The 22499-nt window shown below is 37.4% G+C and overlaps 2 protein-coding genes across 3 annotated transcripts; both read left to right on the forward strand.

Annotated features, from left to right (window-relative positions):
* Positions 1 to 1279: 1279 nt before the first annotated feature.
* On the forward strand, positions 1280 to 5685 carry LOC132052921 (ERBB-3 BINDING PROTEIN 1). Of its 2 annotated transcripts, none has more exons than XM_059444644.1 (10): positions 1280 to 1431; positions 1512 to 1641; positions 2204 to 2288; positions 2397 to 2546; positions 2693 to 2846; positions 4236 to 4451; positions 4561 to 4697; positions 4823 to 4914; positions 5057 to 5239; positions 5347 to 5685. In XM_059444644.1, exons 2-10 carry the CDS (start codon positions 1551 to 1553, stop codon positions 5400 to 5402), a joined length of 1164 nt encoding a protein of 387 aa, XP_059300627.1. In that variant the 5' UTR covers positions 1280 to 1431; positions 1512 to 1550; the 3' UTR covers positions 5403 to 5685. The 2 variants fall into 2 exon arrangements, with proteins under 2 accessions (XP_059300627.1, XP_059300628.1); XM_059444645.1 differs by having other exon boundaries at positions 1300 to 1431; positions 1515 to 1641.
* Positions 5686 to 8967: 3282 nt separating this feature from the next.
* LOC132052922 (DExH-box ATP-dependent RNA helicase DExH12-like) lies at positions 8968 to 17428 on the forward strand. Its single transcript, XM_059444646.1, is given in 10 exon segments — positions 8968 to 9223; positions 9854 to 12828; positions 13823 to 14079; positions 14081 to 14170; positions 14235 to 14321; positions 14323 to 14378; positions 14381 to 14434; positions 14437 to 14466; positions 14469 to 17125; positions 17128 to 17428. Coding segments are annotated over 9 exon segments (6357 nt in total). The 5' UTR covers positions 8968 to 9223; positions 9854 to 9876; the 3' UTR covers positions 17302 to 17428.
* The last annotated feature ends 5071 nt before the right edge of the window (positions 17429 to 22499 follow it).

Genomic DNA, 22499 nt, shown 5'->3' on the forward strand with positions numbered 1-22499 from the left:
TTCAACTCAATTTCTTCTTCCTCTAAATCTCTCACAAGAATCACTAAATCTCCATCCTTCTAATTGAGACCCAATTGGGTTAAGAATTCAAAAAATTGAGACAAACTCCACAATCTCTAGCTCCAAATTGTTGATGGCACATGTAGATGCAATGATCTATATAAAGAGGATGGAGAGAAATCAACTGTTTCAAGAAAATATTATCTCCGTTTCCATGGCCACCACTATATTCAAGAAATGAAACCCAATTAAAGAGAAAACATAATATTATCTCCGTTTCATGGCCACCACTATATTCAAGAAATGAAACCCAGTTAAAGAGAAAACATAATTTCACCTTTCCATAATTCAAAATCAATTGGAAGGAGCCATCAAAATCACTATTTTGTTAGTTTGGATTGAAGAAATTGAGATGACTCCATTAAAGCTCACTTAAAGATGGAAAATCATAATTGAAGGAAAGATTTTTAGATTTCATAAATTGTAGTCAATTGAAAGTTGTGGAAGTAGTGGTTATGGCGAGAGGGAATGGAGGTTGAAGAAAATGGGAGGTGGAACGAGGTGGTGCTTGGAAAATTAGGATTTTTCTTTTCTTTATTTTTTGTTTTTTAATTAACTAAATAGTGTAAAAATATTGCTTCTAGTCATATTTTATTTTTAATAATTATTTTGAATACATATGCCACGTGTCTTTATTTAATTCGTCACCTTGCCACGTCATCGGCGAGTGTATCACACTCACTTTACATATTTGGCTGATTATGCAAAAAATGTCTAATTGAAACAAATTTTAGGTAGTGTAAGTGCTCAATAGAAACACCCCTAAGTTGAGGTGTCTAAGTGAAAGATCTGGAGCACCTCAGGTGGCTCCCGATGGGTTTGGCCTTTAATATAAGGGCATGATGCATTATGATTGACGTGTTCGGTCAGAAGAATAATTGCATTATTTCAACTTTGACTTAAAATAGTATTTACAGATCAATGCTTGTTTTCACAGTTCGATTCATTATTTCATATTGATATTGGAAATCTTTTTTGAAGTGTATTTCAAGTTCAATAGGAGTTTTATTCACAAAATTTTACTCTTTTTTTTTTCTCTTTAAAAATGATATCCAAACACAACAACCTTTTTTTTTAAAAAAAAAAAAAAAATCGAATACCCTTTTTTACCTAATTTAAACCATAATTCTCCTCAATTATCTATCTCCCTTTTAACTTCTTTTTCTTTCCTCATTTTTAATAAAGCTAACCTTCCAAAAATGATAGTAGTAACAAGTAGCAGCATAAACATTGCCAAACAAGGCATAAGGAAAAGAGAAAAGGACCCCACTTTATAGCCAAGTAATCACCCACGCTGTCTCCTTTTTATCACCTCACACACACACACTAAAAACCCTAGCTTCAAACCCTTGTTGCCTCCACTTCCATTCGGTAAGTTTCCTGCTCGTCTATTCTTCCTCATTCCTTCTCTTCTCTCTTCTAACTTCATTCTTCTCCCTTTTTTTTTTCAGTAGAATTTGTGTAAGTGTATTTATAGGTGTTTGGCAAGTATGTCGGACGACGAAAGAGAAGAGAAAGAATTGGATCTCACCAGTCCTGAAGTTGTCACCAAATACAAGAGCGCCGCTGAAATTGTCAACAGTTATTCTCCTTTCTCCCTATATTTTTAATTAATGCTTTTATTGGCGTTTTAATTTGATATATTTATTTTCCGATTGACAGTTTAATCTTTTGTCTGATATCTGAAAGTCCATTGGTGTGTTGTAACCATCTAATTTTTGTTGTACATACCAGCATCAATTCCTTAACTTCTTTTTTGAAACAAAGTTACACAACAACAAAAAAACTGGTGTAATCCCACAAGTGGGGTCTTGGGAGGCAGAGTGTACGCAGACCTTACCCCTACCTTGTGGAGAGACTGTTTCCGATGAAATAGGCAGTAGCAACAAGCATAAAAGAAAAGAAAAAAAAATAATTAAAACAGCGAGATAATATGGTAACCGAGGCTAAAGAAACGAAAGATAGTAATATAAATCTAAGAACAAGAAAATACGAGACTACCAAAAAAGGCAGACTACCTACTAACTTTCTACCCTAATACATGTGGAAAAAATCACAATTATTTGGAAAGGGTATTTGAAAATAGTTATAGGGTCCATGTTATGAAGGACTAAGTTTTGTTATTTCGGTTATGATTTTGCAGAGGCTCTGCAGTTGGTGTTGTCAGCATGCAAGCCAAAAGCAAAGATAGTTGATCTCTGTGAAAAGGGGGATACCTATATCAAAGAGTATGGACTTATTGAGTTTTCTATACTTTCAAAACCTTTAATTTCCTCGTATCTCAGGAATAATGGTATCTGCTAAGTGTACTGATTGATGGCTAAAACCCGTTGCAGGCAAACTGGAAACATGTACAAGAATGTGAAGAAGAAGATTGAGAGAGGTGTTGCGTTTCCAACGTGTATTTCAGTTAATAACACCGTGTGCCATTTCTCTCCATTGTCTAGCGATGAGACAGTACTGGAAGAAGGTGATATATTGAAGATGTAAGTAATAATTTACAACACCTTGAGGTGATTTTCATTGTTTATCAGGATACCAAATGCTAGTTTAGGAGAAAAAAAGAACAGTTCTTTCAGCACGGAGTTAAACTTGAATTGTGTCAGTAACATGTAGTTCTTTTTTGATGCAGTGATATGGGATGTCACATTGATGGATTTATTGCAGTAGTTGGACATACACATGTTCTTCACGAAGGACCAATTACTGGTAGAGCTGCTGATGTCATTGCAGCTGCTAATACAGCAGCTGAAGTTGCTTTGAGGCTTGTGAGACCAGGAAAGAAGGTAATGTTATCCTAGATCTTTGTTTATTCTGATGCACTAACTGATTACATGTTATTTATTTGAGAGATATTGGTTGATATTTCTTTCTGTTTCTTGCTTATATATAGTAAGAGATTTCTATCTGGAATAAACTTACATATATTTCTTATTTAATTACAAAAAAAAAAGTGTTCTGTCTGGAAACTTCTTCCACATGTCAAATTATGTACATGGTAGGGTTGGCCAATAATGATGTTGGACCAACTTTATTGATTATATCAGTAAAGCATGGTAGGGCTGCGATATCATATCAGTAATAGCTTGTTTATTCGGTAAGTTACCACTGTAGTATTTTTGGTTTTTTCGCATTGACTATTCCTTATTGAGTACTTACAGTTTGCTCAAGCAATTTTGCTAAGTGGATAGTGTCATTGAAGTTTCTAAACGGTGGTTTTGATCTGGTGATGATGTGCATTTTTTTTTTTCAATCTTTGCTGCTCTTTGCCCTTTGCTCTCTGCAACGACATTTTCTCTTGCTTGATGAACATGCTCTGCTGGATCTTGTTCGGCTAATGTGATGATTCTGGCCTTTTGCCTATTTGAAAAGAAACTACAAGTCCTTCTCTTACTTGTTAAAATAGTCCTTTCAAAAACTACTAGTCCTTTCTGTGTGACTGCTTGTTACATCCTTAGTTTAGTGGGTCTTTTTAGGAAAGGACTTTTTAATGCCTCATTTTTAAATTGAGAGGAACCTCAAACCAATATAGTTGGAGTCACTATTGATGGGTGTGAACAAGTTTTTGTTGCTTAGTAACTTGCAATGTATTCCTTTTTCTCCAACCATATGATCCTGTTGATCTTCAGTGGCCTAGCATATCCAGTCTCTTAGTGCCGTTTTTTTCTTTTTGACAATTATATTTCCTTCTCTTAGTGCTAGGTGGATTTGATAGTTTGAATATGAACATATGTTATGGTTCCAAGAAATCAGTAACATTATTTATTGAAAATTTCTTGGTATGTACCTCGGTCACTAGTCTTTGACTTGCATGAATCAACTTATCTCAATTTGATGTTGGGAAGCAGATATTTTATAAATTTATGTAATGTCCGAGTTGTAGATCATCTTAGGTAATGTTAAATAACAAGTAAGGGTATGAGTGTAAACTTGTAATTTATTAGATCCTTTTCTATTTTGTTTCAACTGTGTGCTTAATCCTCAGAGTGCTTAATCCTCAGATTACTGTGAGGTGAGACTTCATGTCTTCTTTTGGTCTCATTCAAATGTTATGAATATGTAGACGAGTAGAGTAGGTGTTTTGTATAGCTGCTGTATAGGCCATCCTTCAAAGCAACTAACTGTTTGATTTCCTTGTGTATTATTTTTGTTGCTAAGTTCCTTGGACATTGCAGAATTCAGATGTAACAGAAGCTATTCAGAAAGTTGCTGCTGCCTATGACTGCAAGATTGTTGAAGGTGTATTGAGTCATCAAATGAAGCAGTTTGTTATTGATGGAAACAAGGTTGTATTGAGCGTGTCCAATCCTGATACAAGAGTAGATGAAGCAGAATTTGAGGAGAATGAGGTCTACTCCATTGATATTGTGACGAGCACCGGTGATGGAAAGGTATGGACGTGTGTTGCACCTTTGACATGTGAAAATTAAAGATGCAATGATTTTTCCTTATGAATCTCACAGTAATTTACTTTCACGGGGCTTTTTTAAAAAATTGCAGCCAAAGTTGTTGGACGAGAAACAAACAACTATCTACAAGAGAGCCGTGGACAAAAGCTATAACCTGAAGATGAAAGCCTCAAGGTTTATCTTCAGCGAAATCAGTCAGAAGTTCCCTATCATGCCTTTTACCGCAAGGTCCGATGATTTTCCCAATTTCCATAGTCTGCTGTAGTAATTTAGACGTTTCATGATCATAATGATGTCTGATTTCACTTATGAAAGAGAATGCTGTTTAGTTACTCTTTATTGTACTTGAACAGGGATTTGGAGGAGAAGAGGGCTCGTTTGGGCCTAGTTGAATGTGTTAACCATGAGCTTTTGCAGCCATATCCTGTTCTACATGAGAAACCTGGTTAGTACCATTTTAGCTGTGTCAGCGTTGTGATATATTCCTACGCTGAAGCTGGATCAAATTCGCCAGTATTCGAATTTAAATGGAAGTTTTGTCATAATGTCCCTTTGTTTGTTTGATAGCATCTTTTGTTGCTATGCAGGTGATTTGGTTGCTCACATCAAATTCACAGTGCTTTTAATGCCTAATGGGTCGGATAGGGTTACATCTCATGCTCTCCAGGAGCTGAAGCCTACAAAGACGACAGAGGATGAACCCGAAATCAAGGCCTGGCTAGCCCTTCCCGTTAAGACCAAGAAGAAAGGTGGTGGGAAGAAAAAGAAAGGTAATTCAAAATGCATTTGCAAATAGTGTTCTTGAAATTGTAGAACAATATTTGGCAGTCTAACCAGTAACTTCTTTAATTCTAATATCTTACCGTTGCTTGAGCAGGAAAGAAAGGCGACAAGACAGAAGAGTCATCTCAAGCTGAGCCTATGGAAGGATAATCAAAGTGGCTCCAAATCTTGATACTTTGCAATTTTGAGGTGCTTGATCGATCAACTTCACTGATGAAACTATTGGTCCAGTGTTGGTCAACTCGTTACCTTAGCTTCTGTTCATCCTTATAGCACTATGCTATACATGGGAAAGACGGTTGTTGTCCTCGTCTTGTACTGTCATGTTAAGTTATTCTCCTTTAGGGTTTTCCAATGCTATTCAAAATGCTCTCTTATTGTTTTAAACCTTCAATAAGTCCGTATTGTGCCCTTTTCAATTTGAAGTTAGAAAAATGACAGTTTTGACTGATTTTGAGAAATATGGTTGGTCTCTCTTCTAAAATCAAACATGAGCTAAGAAAGATATTTTGAGGAACATGTTTTTCTTGATAAATTACTTTCAGAAGGACCAGACCATTTTAATTAATTAAATGTGAGAATTGAAATAACAACATACCAAGCACACTTGTTTAGAAAAGTTACACCTCTTCATCAGCGAGTGCTAAAGTTTGGGCTGTTTGGTTCAAAATCAGATCCGAGGAAACTATTTTGGGATTATAACTAGGATAACCAATCGCACCTTTGATATGGAATAAGAGCGTTGAACCAAGATTTTGGCATAAAAATGATACTAGTATTCTTTAGCTAATACCTCCAAGCGAAGCAAACAGTTTTTCCTCACAATTAACAAAATTGCAATTATCAAGTTCATCTCTTTCACATCCCCTCAACAATCAGTAGTACGAACTTTCACAATGAGTGAACTTCAAGAACAGTTTCACTGAATTAAATTCCTTGACGTCTGCGCTACATAAAACAAACTCTCTCAAATTATGTTACAAATAATAAAAGGAGAAAATAAGCATCTGTGAACTCTCACATAAGTACATGCTACTTCCTACATCCCATATTAATTGTCCACATTATTAAAAATATTTGTCCCAAAATACTTGTCCATATCTTTTATAAATTGTTATCATACCGACAAACCGCACCAAACCGATCTGAATCAAACAGGAAAAAAAAAAACCCGACTAGTCGTTTGGTATTGAAAAAAAAAAAAAAAAAACACAACCATAATTGATTTGGTTTGATTTTAACTAAAATAAGTCAATCCGATCCGAACCAACCCGACATTGCATGTATACAAACTTTTGATATATTTAATACATAAAAGATTTACTTATAATGTAATTTATTAATATTTCTTAAGTTTATTCATAATTTTTGTCATTTAACATATTATTTCAAGCTTAGATTTAGAATTTTGAATGTTCCAATTTTTTTTATAGCCGATGAATGTTAGTAACTAACATAAATCCAAACCAAAACTAAATCATACTAATGCTTATAACAAAAGTAATTCAATCCTAACACTAGGAATGACAATAATGTTGGATATCTATTCTTTAGTTTTGCATTGTTAATTTAGACAATAAAAAATACATAACTTAACTTTTTTCTTTGTCATGTAATTAATACTTATTAGCCGTACTTATTTTAGTATGACATGGTATTTTTAGATGATGATCATTTTCATTATGCCTTATTAATTTATTTTATGCTATTTCATTATCTCTTTTGTTGAATATTTTATTACAATGTCATAACTCATTTCACAATTTTGTCATTTTTTTTAGAAACAACTTAATTATATAGTTGTATCTTATTAGGACTGAAGAAATATTTAAACTAAAAGTTATATTTTGTATGAAGATTTTTTCCCAAAAAAATCCGAAAAACGCGACTTTTACTGGTTTGATTTGGTTTATCGATCTAAAGACCCGACATCATTGGTTTGATTTGGTATGTGAAGAATCCGAACCAACCGATTCATGTACACCCTTACTGAGAATAAAAACCATAATCATAATTGTGTCTTATCCACAAATATTATTAAATTGTGGCGGATATTTTTATTTAGAAAAAAATTGTGGGAAATTTTGCAGTTTTCGAGAAAAAGGTTATTTCATCATTAGTAAATAATTAAAACTAAAATTAAAAAAAAAAAACTATCATAAGATCTAAAGCATCATCTTGTTGGCACATAATAATTGAATAAAAGCTGTAAAAGAACAATACTTATAAGAAACAAAAAGTTTAAATCAATAATTAAAACTTGGATCATAAATTAACGAAAGGTTATTTTAACATGACAATAAAATTTATACAACATTTTTATTCCCCTCTACTCGTGCGGAAAACCGACTAGAAAAAAGGAAAGAAAATCAATTACGAAAGTATTCATAAAGGGTGTGTTCGGTATGGATTTTCAATTTTCTCATGTTCGTTTAGTAAAAAATTTTAAAAAATATTTTCTTTAGGAAAACAAGTTCCTCAAAAATGGGGAAAATGACTTTCCTAATAAAAATAGGGAAAACAAGTCCACAAGTGCAATCCACCAACCACCCTACCACCACCCAACCCACACCCAACCACCAAACCCTAACACCACCCAACCCACACCCAACCACCAAACCCTAACCACTCCCACCTCACCCCACCCCCACCACCCCCACTCCCCCACCCTCCAACCTAACACCCCCCTCCTCCACAAAAAAATAACTTTGTTTTGAAAAAAAAGTTTTTTTTTTTTTTGTTTTTTTTGCACCACTCACCCCCCAACTACCAAGCCCTAACCACTCCTGCACCCTACCCCCACCCCTCCCCATCCCCCTCAATTTTTTTTTCTTTTTTCTTAAAAAAAGTTTTAATAGTTCTTTTTTTATTTTTTCACCCCACCCACCTCCCCTCGCGACACCCCCCACCACCCCCTCCAAAAAAGTTAATTTTTTTTTTTTTAAAGTTTTGAAAAATTTTCTTTTTTGATTCTCTACACCCAACCCGCACGCACCCCCTACCCCCTCTAGAATTTTCTACTTCCTATTTAATTTTATCTCTATTAAAAAATTATAAAAATTGAAAGTTTGCGTGGTTAAAAATTAAGATTTTTGGACGGGGTGGTGGGGTGGGGGGGTAAAAATCCAAAAAAAAAAAGAAGTAATGTTTAAATTTTTTTTGGGGGGGAGGGGTGTGGGGGGTGTGTCCGCGCGGGGGGTGGGGGTTGTGGTGGTGTGGAAAACCCAGAAAAAAATTAAAAACTTCAAAAAAAAAATTGGGAAAAAAAAATTAGAAACTTCAAAAACATTGGGGTGGGGAGGCGGGGGTTTGGTGTGGTATGGGGAAGTGGGGTTGGGGTGGCGTTGGCGGGGCTTGGGTGAGTATTTTCGGAAAATGTTTTCTACCAACCAAATGAACATGAGAAAATAAGTAAGAGATTCATTTATTTTCCACTATCGAAATGAACATGAGAAAATAAGTAAAAATTCACTTATTTTTTAAGAACACATTTTTTCAGGAAAACATTTTCCTCCGTACCGAACACACCCAAATAATCTCAACCTCGTTAATAATTAATAACAACTCTATTTTACAAAAGGTTAAAAAAATCATCACATTTTGAGTCACAAATATAAAAAGCCTTGATCAAAAGAGGACATAAATTATGATATGGTTAATTTTAATTATCATATTTTATTTTGGTTTCGTAATGGGAAAAAAAAAAAAAATTACTAGATCTTATTACTTCTCCTTCTCCCTTTAACATAAAGCACACATGTCATCTATCTCAACCCTAAAGAAAAGAAAGTTGTATATCTCCAATTGACTTCATTTTAGTCCCAAAAGCTCACAGTAGGGCTGCACTTATTACTGTCCAAGTCTATGGCGGTTGTTTGAGGCGGTTGTCAACTACTCCTATTTATCTATATTAATCAGTTTTTAGTATTAACTCTACTTTCTCCCTTACTGCATAGTCGGACACGCTTGGGGTAAGTTCAATTTTTTTTAATTTTTCATATTCGTCTTTGTTGTTTTTCGTTTGAATTTGTATCTGTGTTTTATAACTGTAGTTCGTACATCTCTCCGGCTAGGCAACCTGATATTCATATTGTCAATTTTTGGATTTGAAGTTGTGCTTAGGGTTTAGCTTTTTGAGCAGACACTATTTTTTTTTTTTTTTTTTGAATTTGTATCTGCGTTTTACAAATGTAGTTGCTGAATCTCTCTGGTAGGCAAACTGATATTTGCCTTATCAAACTTAGGGTTTTAACTGTTTGAGCCGTAAGTCCACATTTGTTGTGAAATTTAGGTTTTCTGATATTTGATTGAAAGAACTGTAATTCCGAAATCTCTCCTGTTAGCAACCTGATATTCACATTGTCATTTTTTTAATTTGTATATTCACTTAGGTTTAGCTGTTTGAGAGGACTAATGAATACATCTATGTGTGCTTTTATTTTGAATTTGTATCTGTGTTTTCGAACTGTAGTTGCTGAATCTCTCCGGCTAGGCGGCTACCTGATATTTGTATGATCAATTTTTGAATTTGTATATCCACTTAGGGTTTAGCTGTTTGAGCTGACTAATTGAATACATTCATATTTGTTGTGAAATTGTAGGTTTTCTGATTAGTGATTGAAAGATGTCGAATTTGGGCGGTGGTGCAGAAGCACATGCACGTTTCAAACAGTATGAATACAGAGCAAACTCGAGTCTTGTCCTAACTACTGATTCTCGTCCCCGTGATACTCATGAACCGTCTGGTGAACCTGAGTCTCTTTATGGAAAAATAGATCCCAAATCATTTGGTGATCGAGCTTACAAGGGTAGACCTCCTGAGTTGGATGAGAAACTTCAGAAAGCTAGAAAGAAGAAGGAGCGGGAACCACTTGTCTCTGAGCCCACTAGGCAAAGCAAGAAGAGACGACTTCAGGAAGAAAGTGTTCTTACTTCGAGCGAGGAAGGTGTTTACCAGCCTAAAACAAAGGAAACTAGGGCTGCTTATGAGGCCATGCTCAGCTTGATTCAGCAGCAACTTGGTGGACAGCCCCTCAACATTGTGAGTGGGGCAGCTGATGAGATGTTGGCAGTGTTAAAAAATGACAACTTAAAGAACCCTGAGAAGAAAAAGGAAATTGAAAAGCTGTTAAATTCCATCTCGAGCCAGATGTTTGATCAGTTGGTGTCTATTGGGCGACTCATTACTGACTATCAAGATGGCGGCGATGCATCGGCGTCAGCTGCAGCTGATGGCGATGAAGCTCTTGACGATGATGTCGGTGTAGCAGTTGAGTTTGAGGAGAATGAAGAAGAAGAAGAAGAGAGTGACCTTGATGTGGTACCTGATGATGAAGAGGAGGACGATGATGTGATGGAAGCCAGTGGTTCTGGGGCTATGCAGATGGGCAGTGGCATTGATGATGATGAGATGCGGGAGGCGGATGAGGGAATGGCCTTGAATGTTCAGGACATAGATGCTTATTGGCTTCAAAGAAAGATCTCTCAAGCTTACGAGCAGCAGATCGATCCGCAACAAAGCCAAAAGCTTGCTGAAGAGGTTCTAAAAATTCTTGCTGAAGGCGATGATCGTGAAGTAGAAACAAAGCTGCTGGTGCATCTCCAATTTGATAAGTTCAGTCTCATCAAATATCTTTTGCGCAATCGGCTAAAGGTAGTATGGTGTACCCGTCTTGCAAGGGCTGAAGATCAAGAGAATAGGAAGAAAATTGAAGAAGAGATGTTGGGGTTGGGGCCAGATCATGTGGCGATATTAGAGCAGTTGCATGCTACTAGGGCTACTGCAAAAGAGAGGCAGAAGAATTTGGAAAAAAGCATTAGGGAAGAGGCTCGGCGTCTTAAAGATGAGTCTGGTGTTGATGGTGACGGAGAAAGGAAGGCACTTGTAGATAGAGATCTTGATAATGGTTGGTTAACGGGGCAGCGCCAGTTTCTTGATCTTGACAGTCTTGCATTTCAGCAAGGCGGTTTGTTGATGGCAAATAAGAAATGTGAGCTTCCAGTGGGGTCTTACAGGAATCATAAGAAGGGGTATGAGGAAGTTCACGTGCCAGCATTGAAGCCAAAGCCACTCGCCCCTGGCGAAGAGCTTGTGAAGATATCCTCCATTCCAGAGTGGGCTCAACCAGCGTTCAGTGGGATGACTCAATTGAACAGGGTTCAGAGTAAAGTATATGAGACTGCCCTCTTTTCCCCAGAGAACATTTTGCTCTGTGCTCCAACTGGTGCTGGGAAGACCAATGTGGCTATGCTTACTATACTTCAGCAAATTGCACTAAACCGTAACGAAGATGGATCATTCAACCACAACAACTATAAGATTGTATATGTGGCACCCATGAAAGCCCTTGTTGCTGAAGTGGTTGGTAATCTCTCCAGGCGTTTGGAACATTATGGTGTCACGGTGAAAGAGTTGAGTGGTGATCAAACATTAACTCGTCAACAGATTGAAGAGACTCAAATTATTGTGACTACCCCAGAGAAGTGGGATATTATAACCAGAAAGTCAGGTGATCGCACATATACACAGCTTGTTAAACTTCTTATTATTGATGAGATACATCTCCTGCATGACAACCGAGGCCCTGTTTTGGAGAGTATCATTGCAAGAACTATCAGACAGATTGAAACCACAAAAGAGCATATTCGGCTTGTTGGATTGTCAGCAACTCTTCCAAATTATGAGGATGTGGCTGTGTTTTTGCGAGTTGATCTGAAGAAAGGACTCTTCCATTTTGACAATAGCTATAGACCTGTACCGTTGGCTCAACAGTATATTGGAATTACTGTTAAGAAGCCACTGCAGAGATTCCAGTTGATGAATGACGTTTGCTATGAGAAAGTGATTGGTGTTGCAGGAAAGCATCAGGTGCTTATTTTTGTCCATTCAAGGAAGGAAACAACTAAAACAGCTCGTGCAATACGGGATACTGCACTTGCTAATGACACACTTGGTAAGTTTTTCCAGGAGGATAGTATAACTCAGGAACTTCTTCAGTCTCAAACAGAACTCGTCAAGAGCAATGATCTCAAAGATCTTTTACCATATGGTTTTGCTATTCATCATGCTGGGATGGTTAGAACCGATCGGCAACTTGTGGAGGATCTTTTTGCTGATGGCCATGTCCAAGTGTTGGTTTCAACTGCAACTTTAGCATGGGGTGTCAATTTACCTGCACATACTGTCATTATAAAAGGTACCCAGATTTATAATCCTGAAAAAGGAGCATGGACTGAACTAAGTCCTCTTAATATTATGCAAATGCTTGGTCGTGCTGGAAGGCCTCAATATGACACTTATGGTGAAGGAATTATCTTGACTGGCCATAGTGAATTACAGTACTATCTATCGCTCATGAATCAGCAGCTCCCGATCGAAAGTCAGTTCATTTCGAAGTTGGCAGATCAACTAAATGCAGAGATTGTCCTTGGGACAGTCCTGAATGCAAAAGAGGCATGCAAGTGGCTCCTATACACTTACCTCTATGTTCGCATGGTACGGAATCCCACACTTTATGGTCTAGCTGCTGATGCTCTTAAAACTGATTATGCTTTGGAGGAAAGGCGTGCTGACTTGGTAAGTCTTGTGTATATACCGCTTGCTGATCTTTTTTTCTTTACTTTTCTTTTTGATAAAAGTTTCATTAATGAAGTGCCAAGAATGCACTGCAAAATACAAAGAGAAAGATTTACAATATTACTATCACTATTTCATCCCCAGAAACCCCAAAAAGTCAACATACTGAGACAAATTTTCTATCTTGTTGTTTTGAACCAGAAATATAAATTATGAAGACATTTACTTTTAACAAAAGGTATGAGTTTTTTTGGGCCTTCAAAGCATCTCTTATTCCCCTCATACCAGATTGTCCACGTGATACACAACGGATTGGTTTTCCAGATCTGGTCCCTTCATTTGTCAACTCTCACTGCTGAGTTTTTTTGGGCCTTCAAAGCATCTCTTATTCCCCTCATACCAGATTGTCCACGTGATACACAAAGGATTGGTTTTCCAGATCTGGTCCCTTCATTTGTCAACTCTCACCGCTCATTCTTTTTTTTTTTTTTTTTTTCTCTTCAAAAAAAATCTTATGTCTTGACATAAATTCATAGCAGTGTGGTGGTTCCAGGTTGTAATTATGCGCCCTAATGGGCTTTCTTCTCAGGAGAGTTCAAATATGTCAGTAAGACAGGATGAGAAAATGGAATTGGACTTTTGCTTCAAATGAGAATTTCTGTTAAATGCATAGTTTAATAATAGTTAAATCGTTGGTAGCCGTCCTTGTTGGTGAGTTGATGCTAATGGAGAGCTAGTTTCAGTTAGTTTGAATGGAACAGAGCAGAGACTAACCTTCAGTAGAATTGTTCCTATGATAATCAATGGCAGTAACATCTAATTCACTTTGAAATTGTAGTTCTATCTTTTTTTTTTTTTGTAAAGGTAACGTCAAAATTGCTGTTCTATCTTGTAGTGTCTTGTCCTGATGTTTTGACACAAATTGTATTTTCTATCTCAAGGCTGAAGAGCATCTATAATTCCTTCAGAGGTTGAAATACTTACTTGGTTGCAGGTTCATTCTGCTGCTATATTGCTGGACAAGAATAACTTGGTCAAGTATGACAGGAAAAGTGGATATTTCCAGGTGACTGACTTGGGTCGCATCGCTAGTTATTATTATATAACTCATGGGACAATTTCCACGTACAATGAGCATTTGAAGCCTACGATGGGTGATATTGAACTTTGTAGGCTTTTCTCTCTTAGTGAGGAATTCAAATATGTAACAGTCAGACAAGATGAGAAAATGGAAGAGGATGTGGATCGTGTACAAACACCCTAGTGCCAAGATCAATGTTCTATTGCAGGCATATATTTCACGAAATGAAATCTTGATGAGACTGGAGATAAAGGATTTGTTGTAGCTTTAGTTATTATTTCTTTTTTCATTCGTTGATTTAGTGTTCTGATCACAAGTTAATTAGGGGCACGTCTGATATTTTTGAGTTTCCTGAGAGGAGGTTAAGAACCTTAAAATGGTGCAAAATGATAAGCAAGAGGATGTGGAGTGTACATTCATCAATTCCATGGCATTCCCAATGAGATCTTGATGACCTTGGAGAAGAAAGACACATGATCTTTCAACCAATTACCCGGTTCCCAAAGATGGGGAGGCTTACGGTCCATGGTTCCCAAAGCTTAACCTAGCACATGTTCACGAATTACTCCAGATTTCCAGTGGGAGGACAGGGTCCATGGTTATGTAGAACCTTTTTGGATTATTGTGGAAGATAACGATCGGGAGCGTATTCTTCATCATGAATATTTCATACTGAAGAAGCAATATATTGATGAGGACCATACTTTGAACTTCCCTGTCCCAATTTATGAACCATTGCCTCCTCAATACTTCATCCGGGTTGTGTCTGACAGATGGCTAGGGTCCCAGACTGTTTTACCAGTTTCTTTCCGGCACCTGATTTTACCAGAGAAGTATCCTCCTCCCACCGAGTTACTAGACTTGCAACCTCTGCCAGTTACTGCATTGAGGAATCCAGCTTATGAAGCGCTTTATCAAGATTTTAAGCATTTCAATCCAGTTCAGACTCAGGTTTTTACAGTCTTGTACAACTCAGATGACAACGTCTTGGTTGCAGCTCCAACTGGTAGTGGGAAAACCCTTTGTGCTGAATTTTCCATATTGAGGAATCATCAGAAAGGACCTGATAGTATCTTACGTGCAGTGTATATAGCTCCCATTGAGGCTCTTGCTAAGGAGCGGTACTGTGATTGGAAGAGGAAATTTGAAGACTCTCTTGGAATGAGAGTGGTTGAATTAACTGGGGAAATGGCAACTGATATGAAACTGTTAGAGGAGGGTCAATTAATTATCAGCACGCCTGAGAAATGGGATGCTTTATCTCGCCGCAGGAAACAGCAAAAGCATGTTCAGCAAGTAAGTCTTTTCATTGTTGACGAACTGCACCTGATTGGTGGCCAAGGCGGTCCAGTGCTAGAGGTGATTGTCTCTCGGATGCGATATATCTCAAGCCAGGTTGAGAACAAGATTCGTATTGTTGCTTTGTCAACTTCCCTGGCTAATGCCAAGGATTTGGGTGAATGGATTGGGGCTACTACGTCTGGACTTTTCAACTTTCCTGCTTGTGTCAGGCCTGTGCCATTGGAAATACACATTCAAGGTGTTGATATTGCTAACTTTGAAGCTAGGATGCAAGCCATGACAAAACCAGCGTACACTGCAATAGTACAGCATGCAATGAAAGAAAAACCAGCAATAGTGTATGTTCCCACAAGGAAGCATGCACGCCTGACTGCTGTGGATCTGATGACTTACTCAAGCACGGACAGCAAAGACATTCCTGTGTTTTTACTGAAATCTGGAAAAGAGCTGGAGCCTTTTGTGGAGAGGATCAACGAGCCTGTGCTAAAAGAGACACTCAAGTATGGTGTAGGCTACTTGCATGAAGGCTTGTCTGGCACAGATCAGGATATAGTGAAGACATTGTTTGAAACTGGAAGCATTCAAGTATGCGTAATGAGCAGTAAAATGTGTTGGCGAGTGCCCCTGTCTGCCCATCTGGTGGTGGTTATGGGAACTCAGTTCCATGATGGTAGGGAAAATGTGCAGAGGGATTATCCAGTGAGTGATTTATTGCAGATGATGGGTCATGCCAGTCGACCTCTTGTAGATAGCTCCGGGAAGTGTGTTATCCTATGGCATGCACCACGCAAGGACTACTACAAGAAGTTTTTGTATGAAGCATTCCCAGTTGAGAGTCATTTTCAGCACTATCTCCATGACAATTTCAACGCTGAAGTGGTTGTTGGAGTTATTCAGAACAAGCAGGATGCTGTTGATTACCTTACATGGACATTTATGTACAGAAGGCTCACTCAGAATCCAAACTACTATAATCTGCAGGGTGTTAGTCCCAGGCATATTTCGGATCACCTTTCAGAGCTGGTTGAGAATACTATCAGTGACTTGGAGCCAAGCAAATGCGTTACTGTGGTAGATGACATTTTGCTTTCGCCCCAGAATCTTGGCAGGATTGCATCATATTATTACATCAGTTACACAACCATCGAACGTTTTAGCTCTTCTTTGACCTCCGAAACAAAGTTGAAGGGCTTGCTTGAAATCTTGGCTTCAGCATCGGAGTATGAACAGCTGCCAATAAGGCCCGGTGAAGAGGGGTTGATAAGAAGGTTAATTAATCATCAGCGCTTCTCTTTTGGAAATCCGAAATGCACAGACCCTCATGTCAAGGCTAATGCTCTGTTACAAGCCTACTTCTATAGGCAAGTGGTCGGTGGAAATCTTGCTGCTGACCAGCAAGAGGTACTTCTTTCTACTAGTAGGCTTCTTCAAGCAATGGTTGATGTAATATCAAGTAATGGATGGCTGAATCTAGCACTTCTAGCAATGGAAACGAGCCAGATGATCACTCAAGGAGTGTGGGAGCGTGATTCTAGGCTTCTCCAACTCCCACACTTCACAAAGGAATTGGCTAAGAAGTGCCAAGAGAATCCAGGAAAGAGTATAGAGACTGTGTTCGATTTAGTGGAGATGGAAGAAAACGAGAGGCGTGAGCTCTTGCAAATGTCAGAATCACAGCTTATGGACATTGATTGTTTCTGTAACCGGTATCCAGACATTGATTTGACATATGATGTGCTGGATGGTGGTAAGGTGAGCGCAGGAGATGATGTGACTTTACAGGTAACTCTTGAACGAAATCTTGAGGGTAGAACTGAGGTTGGACCTGTGTTTGCGCCTAGATATCCTAAAGACAAGGAAGAAGGATGGTGGCTTGTTGTTGGCGATCCTAAAAGCAACCAATTATTAGCTATTATAAGAGGGTTACTCTACAGAGAAAGTCAAGGATCAAGCTTAATTTCACCGCCCCTGCTGAAGCTGGAACTAGGGAGTACACTCTCTATTTCATGTGTGATTCTTATCTAGGTTGTGATGAGGAACATACTTTTGCACTTGATGTGAAAGAGGCAATGGCTGAAGACAACAGTTGAAGAGCGTGAGTTAGCTTTTACTTTTCGGTAATTTGCCCAGCTGCTTGATGTACTGCTTATAGACAATCTACTGAGACTAAGTGCTGTTTTATCCTATTTTAAATTGTTTCATTAACTAGTTTTTTCACGATATTATGCAGTTTATTTTTAGCTTTAATAATGTGATCTGAAATGCTGCTTGGTAGGGTCTGGTAATTACTTGTTTATTTGGGATTATTGGTGATCACTTGCCTCATATCGTATAGTTTTCTGTCTTTTCTTCTACTCATCTGAAGGCATTATATTTGTTTCAATGACTAGAAGCTACTCATGTTATTATGCTTACATTAGGATTCGCCTGTTTACGTTATGCCTACAGCCAGTTGTAGGATTCACATTCAGTATAGCTGTATAGGTATTACCTTTTCTTTTTCTTGTCCCCCCTTTACACAATTCTGTAGAGATAGGGAATCAACATAGATGGTGCTTTGAGCTGTTAACACTATGGATGATCTTTCCACCATAGTTGACCACTAACTCGTTAATTCCTGCTATATAAAATAGGAGAAATTGTATAATATGCCCTGAATATGATCATTGAAATAATATTTGAATAACAGTTTGTGCTTATAGCAATCGAACCATTTTCTACCAAAAATCGAGATAAACTTATACATACACTGCATATTTCACACATCTTAACACCAAGAATTTTTCACAAATCAAATCAGCTATTATGTACGCCAAACTTTTCATGCATATTTCATCTGTTCGTTAGTTTATCAAGCACTTGTTTCTGCTGTAACATTTTGCATTAATCAGACAACCTAATTCCAGTTCCTGTATCACTTGGTTCATCAGTCAGAGGAGATGAAGTTGGCACTACATGAGCCACTATGTTGGTTTTTGGAAGCAGTGTATTTTCCTTTTGACTTCTCGGGAACCAGAAAGGAGAGAGCTGATTCATTTTCATTGCTGAGGAGGTGGTGTAAGGGGATAGAGATCCACCACAAGGATGTGTACTGCTGTTACTTGTGAGCCAATGTGGCGTTCTGTCAGGGAACTCCATGAATGGCCTAACTGAGAAATGGGGTTTTGTCTGTCGGCTGAAGACCACAGAGGAATGTCGCATCTGATAGCCACCATCCATTTTTTCAAGGTTCGCAAACCTGAGATCTGTTTCTGTTATTTCCTGTCTATCTTTTTCATGCTGCACGGTGCCCTGAACCTGCACAAATAAGATCATTCACATTTCTTCTCTACTCTTGGAAAATTCACGTAGACCCCTTAGATTGAGAAATGAGCCTCATTTTAGAGCCATGAGTCAATTGTCAATCTAAGTAAAAGACAGTTTAAACTGCCAATCATGTTTTTAGTGACAAATTAACTACCTTATGGAGAATATAATTCCAACAGATCCTTCTTCCTTTAGTTTCTACTTCCCTTCCCCGATCAACTGAAAGGAGCTTCTAACCTGCTAGCTCACATAACAAAGCTACAATGTTGCCTTTGGATAAGTTCCAAAAGCAAAAGTAGTAGAATAAAATCTTGACGATATTTAGCTACTTGGTCATGTTGGAATGAACATAATAACATAGAAATGTACAAAAGATACCTCTTGCAGAACATATTCTGGTTGCTCAGCTTTCATCTGTTTTCCCGTGATTGTATTCAGTGGAGACCCTTAAATCACTTTAGACTCCTTTTTTTTTTAAGAGAAAATAATGTAGAGCAGGCAGCAGCCAAACTGTCTGAATAACTAAAAGGAATGAGAACATCGCTGATCCATTAATAACGAGACTTACTAAATGCAGCATTTGAAACAACTTATGGGAAAAATATGGGAAAAACTGCTCCAACATAGCAAAAGAATTTCCAAGCTTGCATTTCCCAGTTAACACCTATATAACTTGTCTTTTATTTGATTATGACAATCCAATCTCATGGGCAAAATAAATAGTTATATACTGTTTAACGACCTGAAAATATTGTTTACATACTCTGCAATATCAGCACTGAAGTAGCTTTGGGCTAAATGGTCCTTGCTCAGTCACTCTCTAAATTACTTGCTATAGTTCTATTGTTAAGGATCCTTATGCTGTTAGGGCTGATGAGTTTAGTGTTCTTCTTGCTAAATCGTACAGGGTCTCTTGTTTCTCTCCCTCCGATGCTATTGTCGTTGATTGAAAATGGGTATGTCAGGTTAAGCGGAAAGTTGGTGGCCTTCTTGATTGATGCTAGGCTCATGTGGTAGCTAAGGGTTATACATAGTCATTATTTTGGATAAGGAAGGGTTATACATACTCTTATGGTGTGGACTGTGGGGAGACATTCGTCAAGTGATTCGTCCTACAGTCTTGTATTTTCCATTATTATCTTGTCCCGTGGATGGCATATTTGTTGGTTTGACGTTAAAAACGTTTTTGTTGATGGTTTATTGACTGAGACTGTTTATATGGAGCAACCACAAGGCTTTCGGGAATCTCACTATCCCCATTAAAATATCAGAAGAAGATGTAGATATCGATATAAACAAATAAGGAGCTATCAGCGCTATTATGAAATTCATGAGAGATGAGAAAGGAAAGCAGCAAAAGGCGCCTGATTACATTATGCTTATACGCTTGTACAGAGGATAACTTATAAATACAAAACTCATTCATCTAAATCTTACCTTGTTTAGGGGTAAGCACAAGGTTTACCCAATTTTGCAGAACTCTATGAATTTATTGGTTAAAAATCCTATATCCGCATATTGTTAACCTTTGTCAGCAATTGTGTCTTTGGAAGTTTTATTCATTTCATCGATTACGGCAGTAATTGCATGACGTACCGCTCTTCGTGGAGTATATTCTGCACCCAACCAAGTCTTTGACCAGGAAACTGGAGAATTCCCATTAACACTGGCAGGACAGTTGGGCAACAGGCTTCCCAAGAAGCCAGGTTGGGCAGGGGTCCACATAGAATGAAGGGGACGGCCCTAATCTTGTATTGGCTTTGCCAACTTATTGGGTTGCGGGTGAAGAAAAACCGACAAGGGACCTAGGTTGGAGCACAGCGTAACTTCCGTTCCATTTAGGGGGAGACAAAATGGGCGAGCACGGGTGATTTGGTGTCCAAGCCGATTGGTTAGACTATTACTACTATCAACTTGATGCATTTTGTTGGAGTAATGAGTGTAGGACCTAGTTAGAGGTGGTCAGCACCTATATACCCATTTCAAACGCTCTTTATTTGGTTTCTGACCATTCTTAAATTTTTCTTTTTGAAATTTGTCACTTCCCGTTTTTCTTAACATCTTGGGAAGAATTTATTTTCATACTATGCAACTTCAGGGAAGTCTCCTTTTCTTTGATTGAAGAACTCAAAAAGAATAGTGGTAATTCTCCACTAGCTAAATTAACTTTAAAGCATGGTCGAGCGTGTTTCATTGTCAAATCACCAAAAGAAAAATGATAAAAGTAGTTTAGGGTAATATATATCGATTAGTATAAAAAGTGTCTGAAGGAGATTGGAAAAAGAATGATTGGGTTTTGAAATTTAATAAGGGAAATGTACATCAATGACTACATTTTGAGGGTTAAAAATTTGGTGTAGCTACAAAATGTAGCTACACTTTAGCTAATTATATTTTGTAGCTATAGTAGATTGTATTCACGCGCTACAGTAGATTGTATTCAAAATTAGAATTGTATTCAAAATTAATTTGATCAGATTATTTGTATTCGATTAAGTTGTATTCAAGTCAAATGTATTCAACTCAACCGTATTCATTTGTAGTACTTTTTTATTTGTATTCATGAAATGATTATATCCGTATTCATAAACGGAAGCATTTGTATTCATGAATAAAAGGAGTAAAAACTGAATACATAAAAACATAGACATCAAAAATTAACAAATATGCCCTGAAAAATAATACAATCTAAAAATTTAAACAAAAAAAAGCTCAAAAAAGTGAATACAATCGTTGTATTCGTGAATACAACAACACCAAATACTAGTTCCGGCCAGATCTGCCGATGATTTCCGGCTACATCTGCCGGAAATTTCACAAAAACAACAACAACAACCCTTATGCTAACAAAATACACTCTAAAAAAATGAATACAATCTAAAAATCAGCTACGAGATTTTTCCAAGAGCCATCGACGGAAAATGACCGGATCTTGGGAGGAGGCACCTGAAAACCACGGATTTGGAGGAGGAGACGACAGAAAACGACCGGATCTGGATATCGGAGTTGATGGTGGAGTTGTAGGGTTTGACCAGAGGATAACGACGGCGTCAACGGAGCTCCGGTGGCGATTCCGAAGGTGATTATGTGGTGGTCGGCGACGGTGGAGAGAGAAAAAGCATCTCAAAGCTATCCTAAAATTTTCAATGAAGATATAAAATAATAAAAATAAAGTATTCTACTTATAAATATATATGTAGCTATTAGTTGTATTTAATATATTACTCTTGGCTATAAGATGTAATTAATCTAAACTATAGCTACTAAATATAAATATGTACTAGAGTTAGTTATGGCATGCAGTTATCCCATTTAATAATGTGAATGTTTTCCACTAACTTTACATTTGATCATACATGCTTGTTTTTTCCTCCACCAACGAGCATTTTAATCCAAATTGAAGGAATCATTAAGTCTACAGCTTACAGAGTACTTAATAATTTTGGGATGGGACTTCCATACCTTTCCTTACTTTTGCTCATTATTTTTCTTTGTTCGTTTTTATTTTTATTTTTAATTTCTATCCGGTATTCGATATCTATATTAGGCTTCGACTAATCCGAATTCATGCCGTGTGAGACCCATTTAAGGGAGAAACGCTTCTTGACAAGATTGTTTCCATATGCAAAGCTCGATATTTTATTCGTTCATTACCTTCACATGAATCAAGTTATTACCTCAAAGCATTTCAAAACCGTTTTAGAAGAGTGGTTTGCTTTTGATATGTTTACTTGAATACTGAAAATATGATTTGTAGTTCCAAAGAATAATTAGTTAATTAGGTTTCATTATGAGTACATATAATTCGCCTTTTGTGCCCAATTAGTAATGCCTGTCAAATCAAACATATAAGCACTTTGGTAACTAATCCTAAATTGCTACCTTTTACCCTTTATTTTCCATCTTTATGGACATGTCATAAACTGAAATAGAAGATCAGGACCACCCAAGAATGGGGTTAACTACACATATGATCTTTCAA

The sequence above is a fragment of the Lycium ferocissimum genome, chromosome 4, assembly GCF_029784015.1.
Source record: "Lycium ferocissimum isolate CSIRO_LF1 chromosome 4, AGI_CSIRO_Lferr_CH_V1, whole genome shotgun sequence".
Taxonomy (NCBI): domain Eukaryota; kingdom Viridiplantae; phylum Streptophyta; class Magnoliopsida; order Solanales; family Solanaceae; genus Lycium; species Lycium ferocissimum.

Coding starts and splice junctions, on each gene's coding strand:
- LOC132052921 (XM_059444644.1), top strand. CDS start 1,551: ATGTCGGACGACGAAAGAGAAGAGAAAGAATTGGATCTCACCAGTCCT. Junction 2,547..2,692: donor GAAGGTGATATATTGAAGAT/GTAAGTAATAAT, acceptor TTTTTGATGCAG/TGATATGGGATGTCACATTG. Junction 5,240..5,346: donor TGGTGGGAAGAAAAAGAAAG/GTAATTCAAAAT, acceptor TTGCTTGAGCAG/GAAAGAAAGGCGACAAGACA.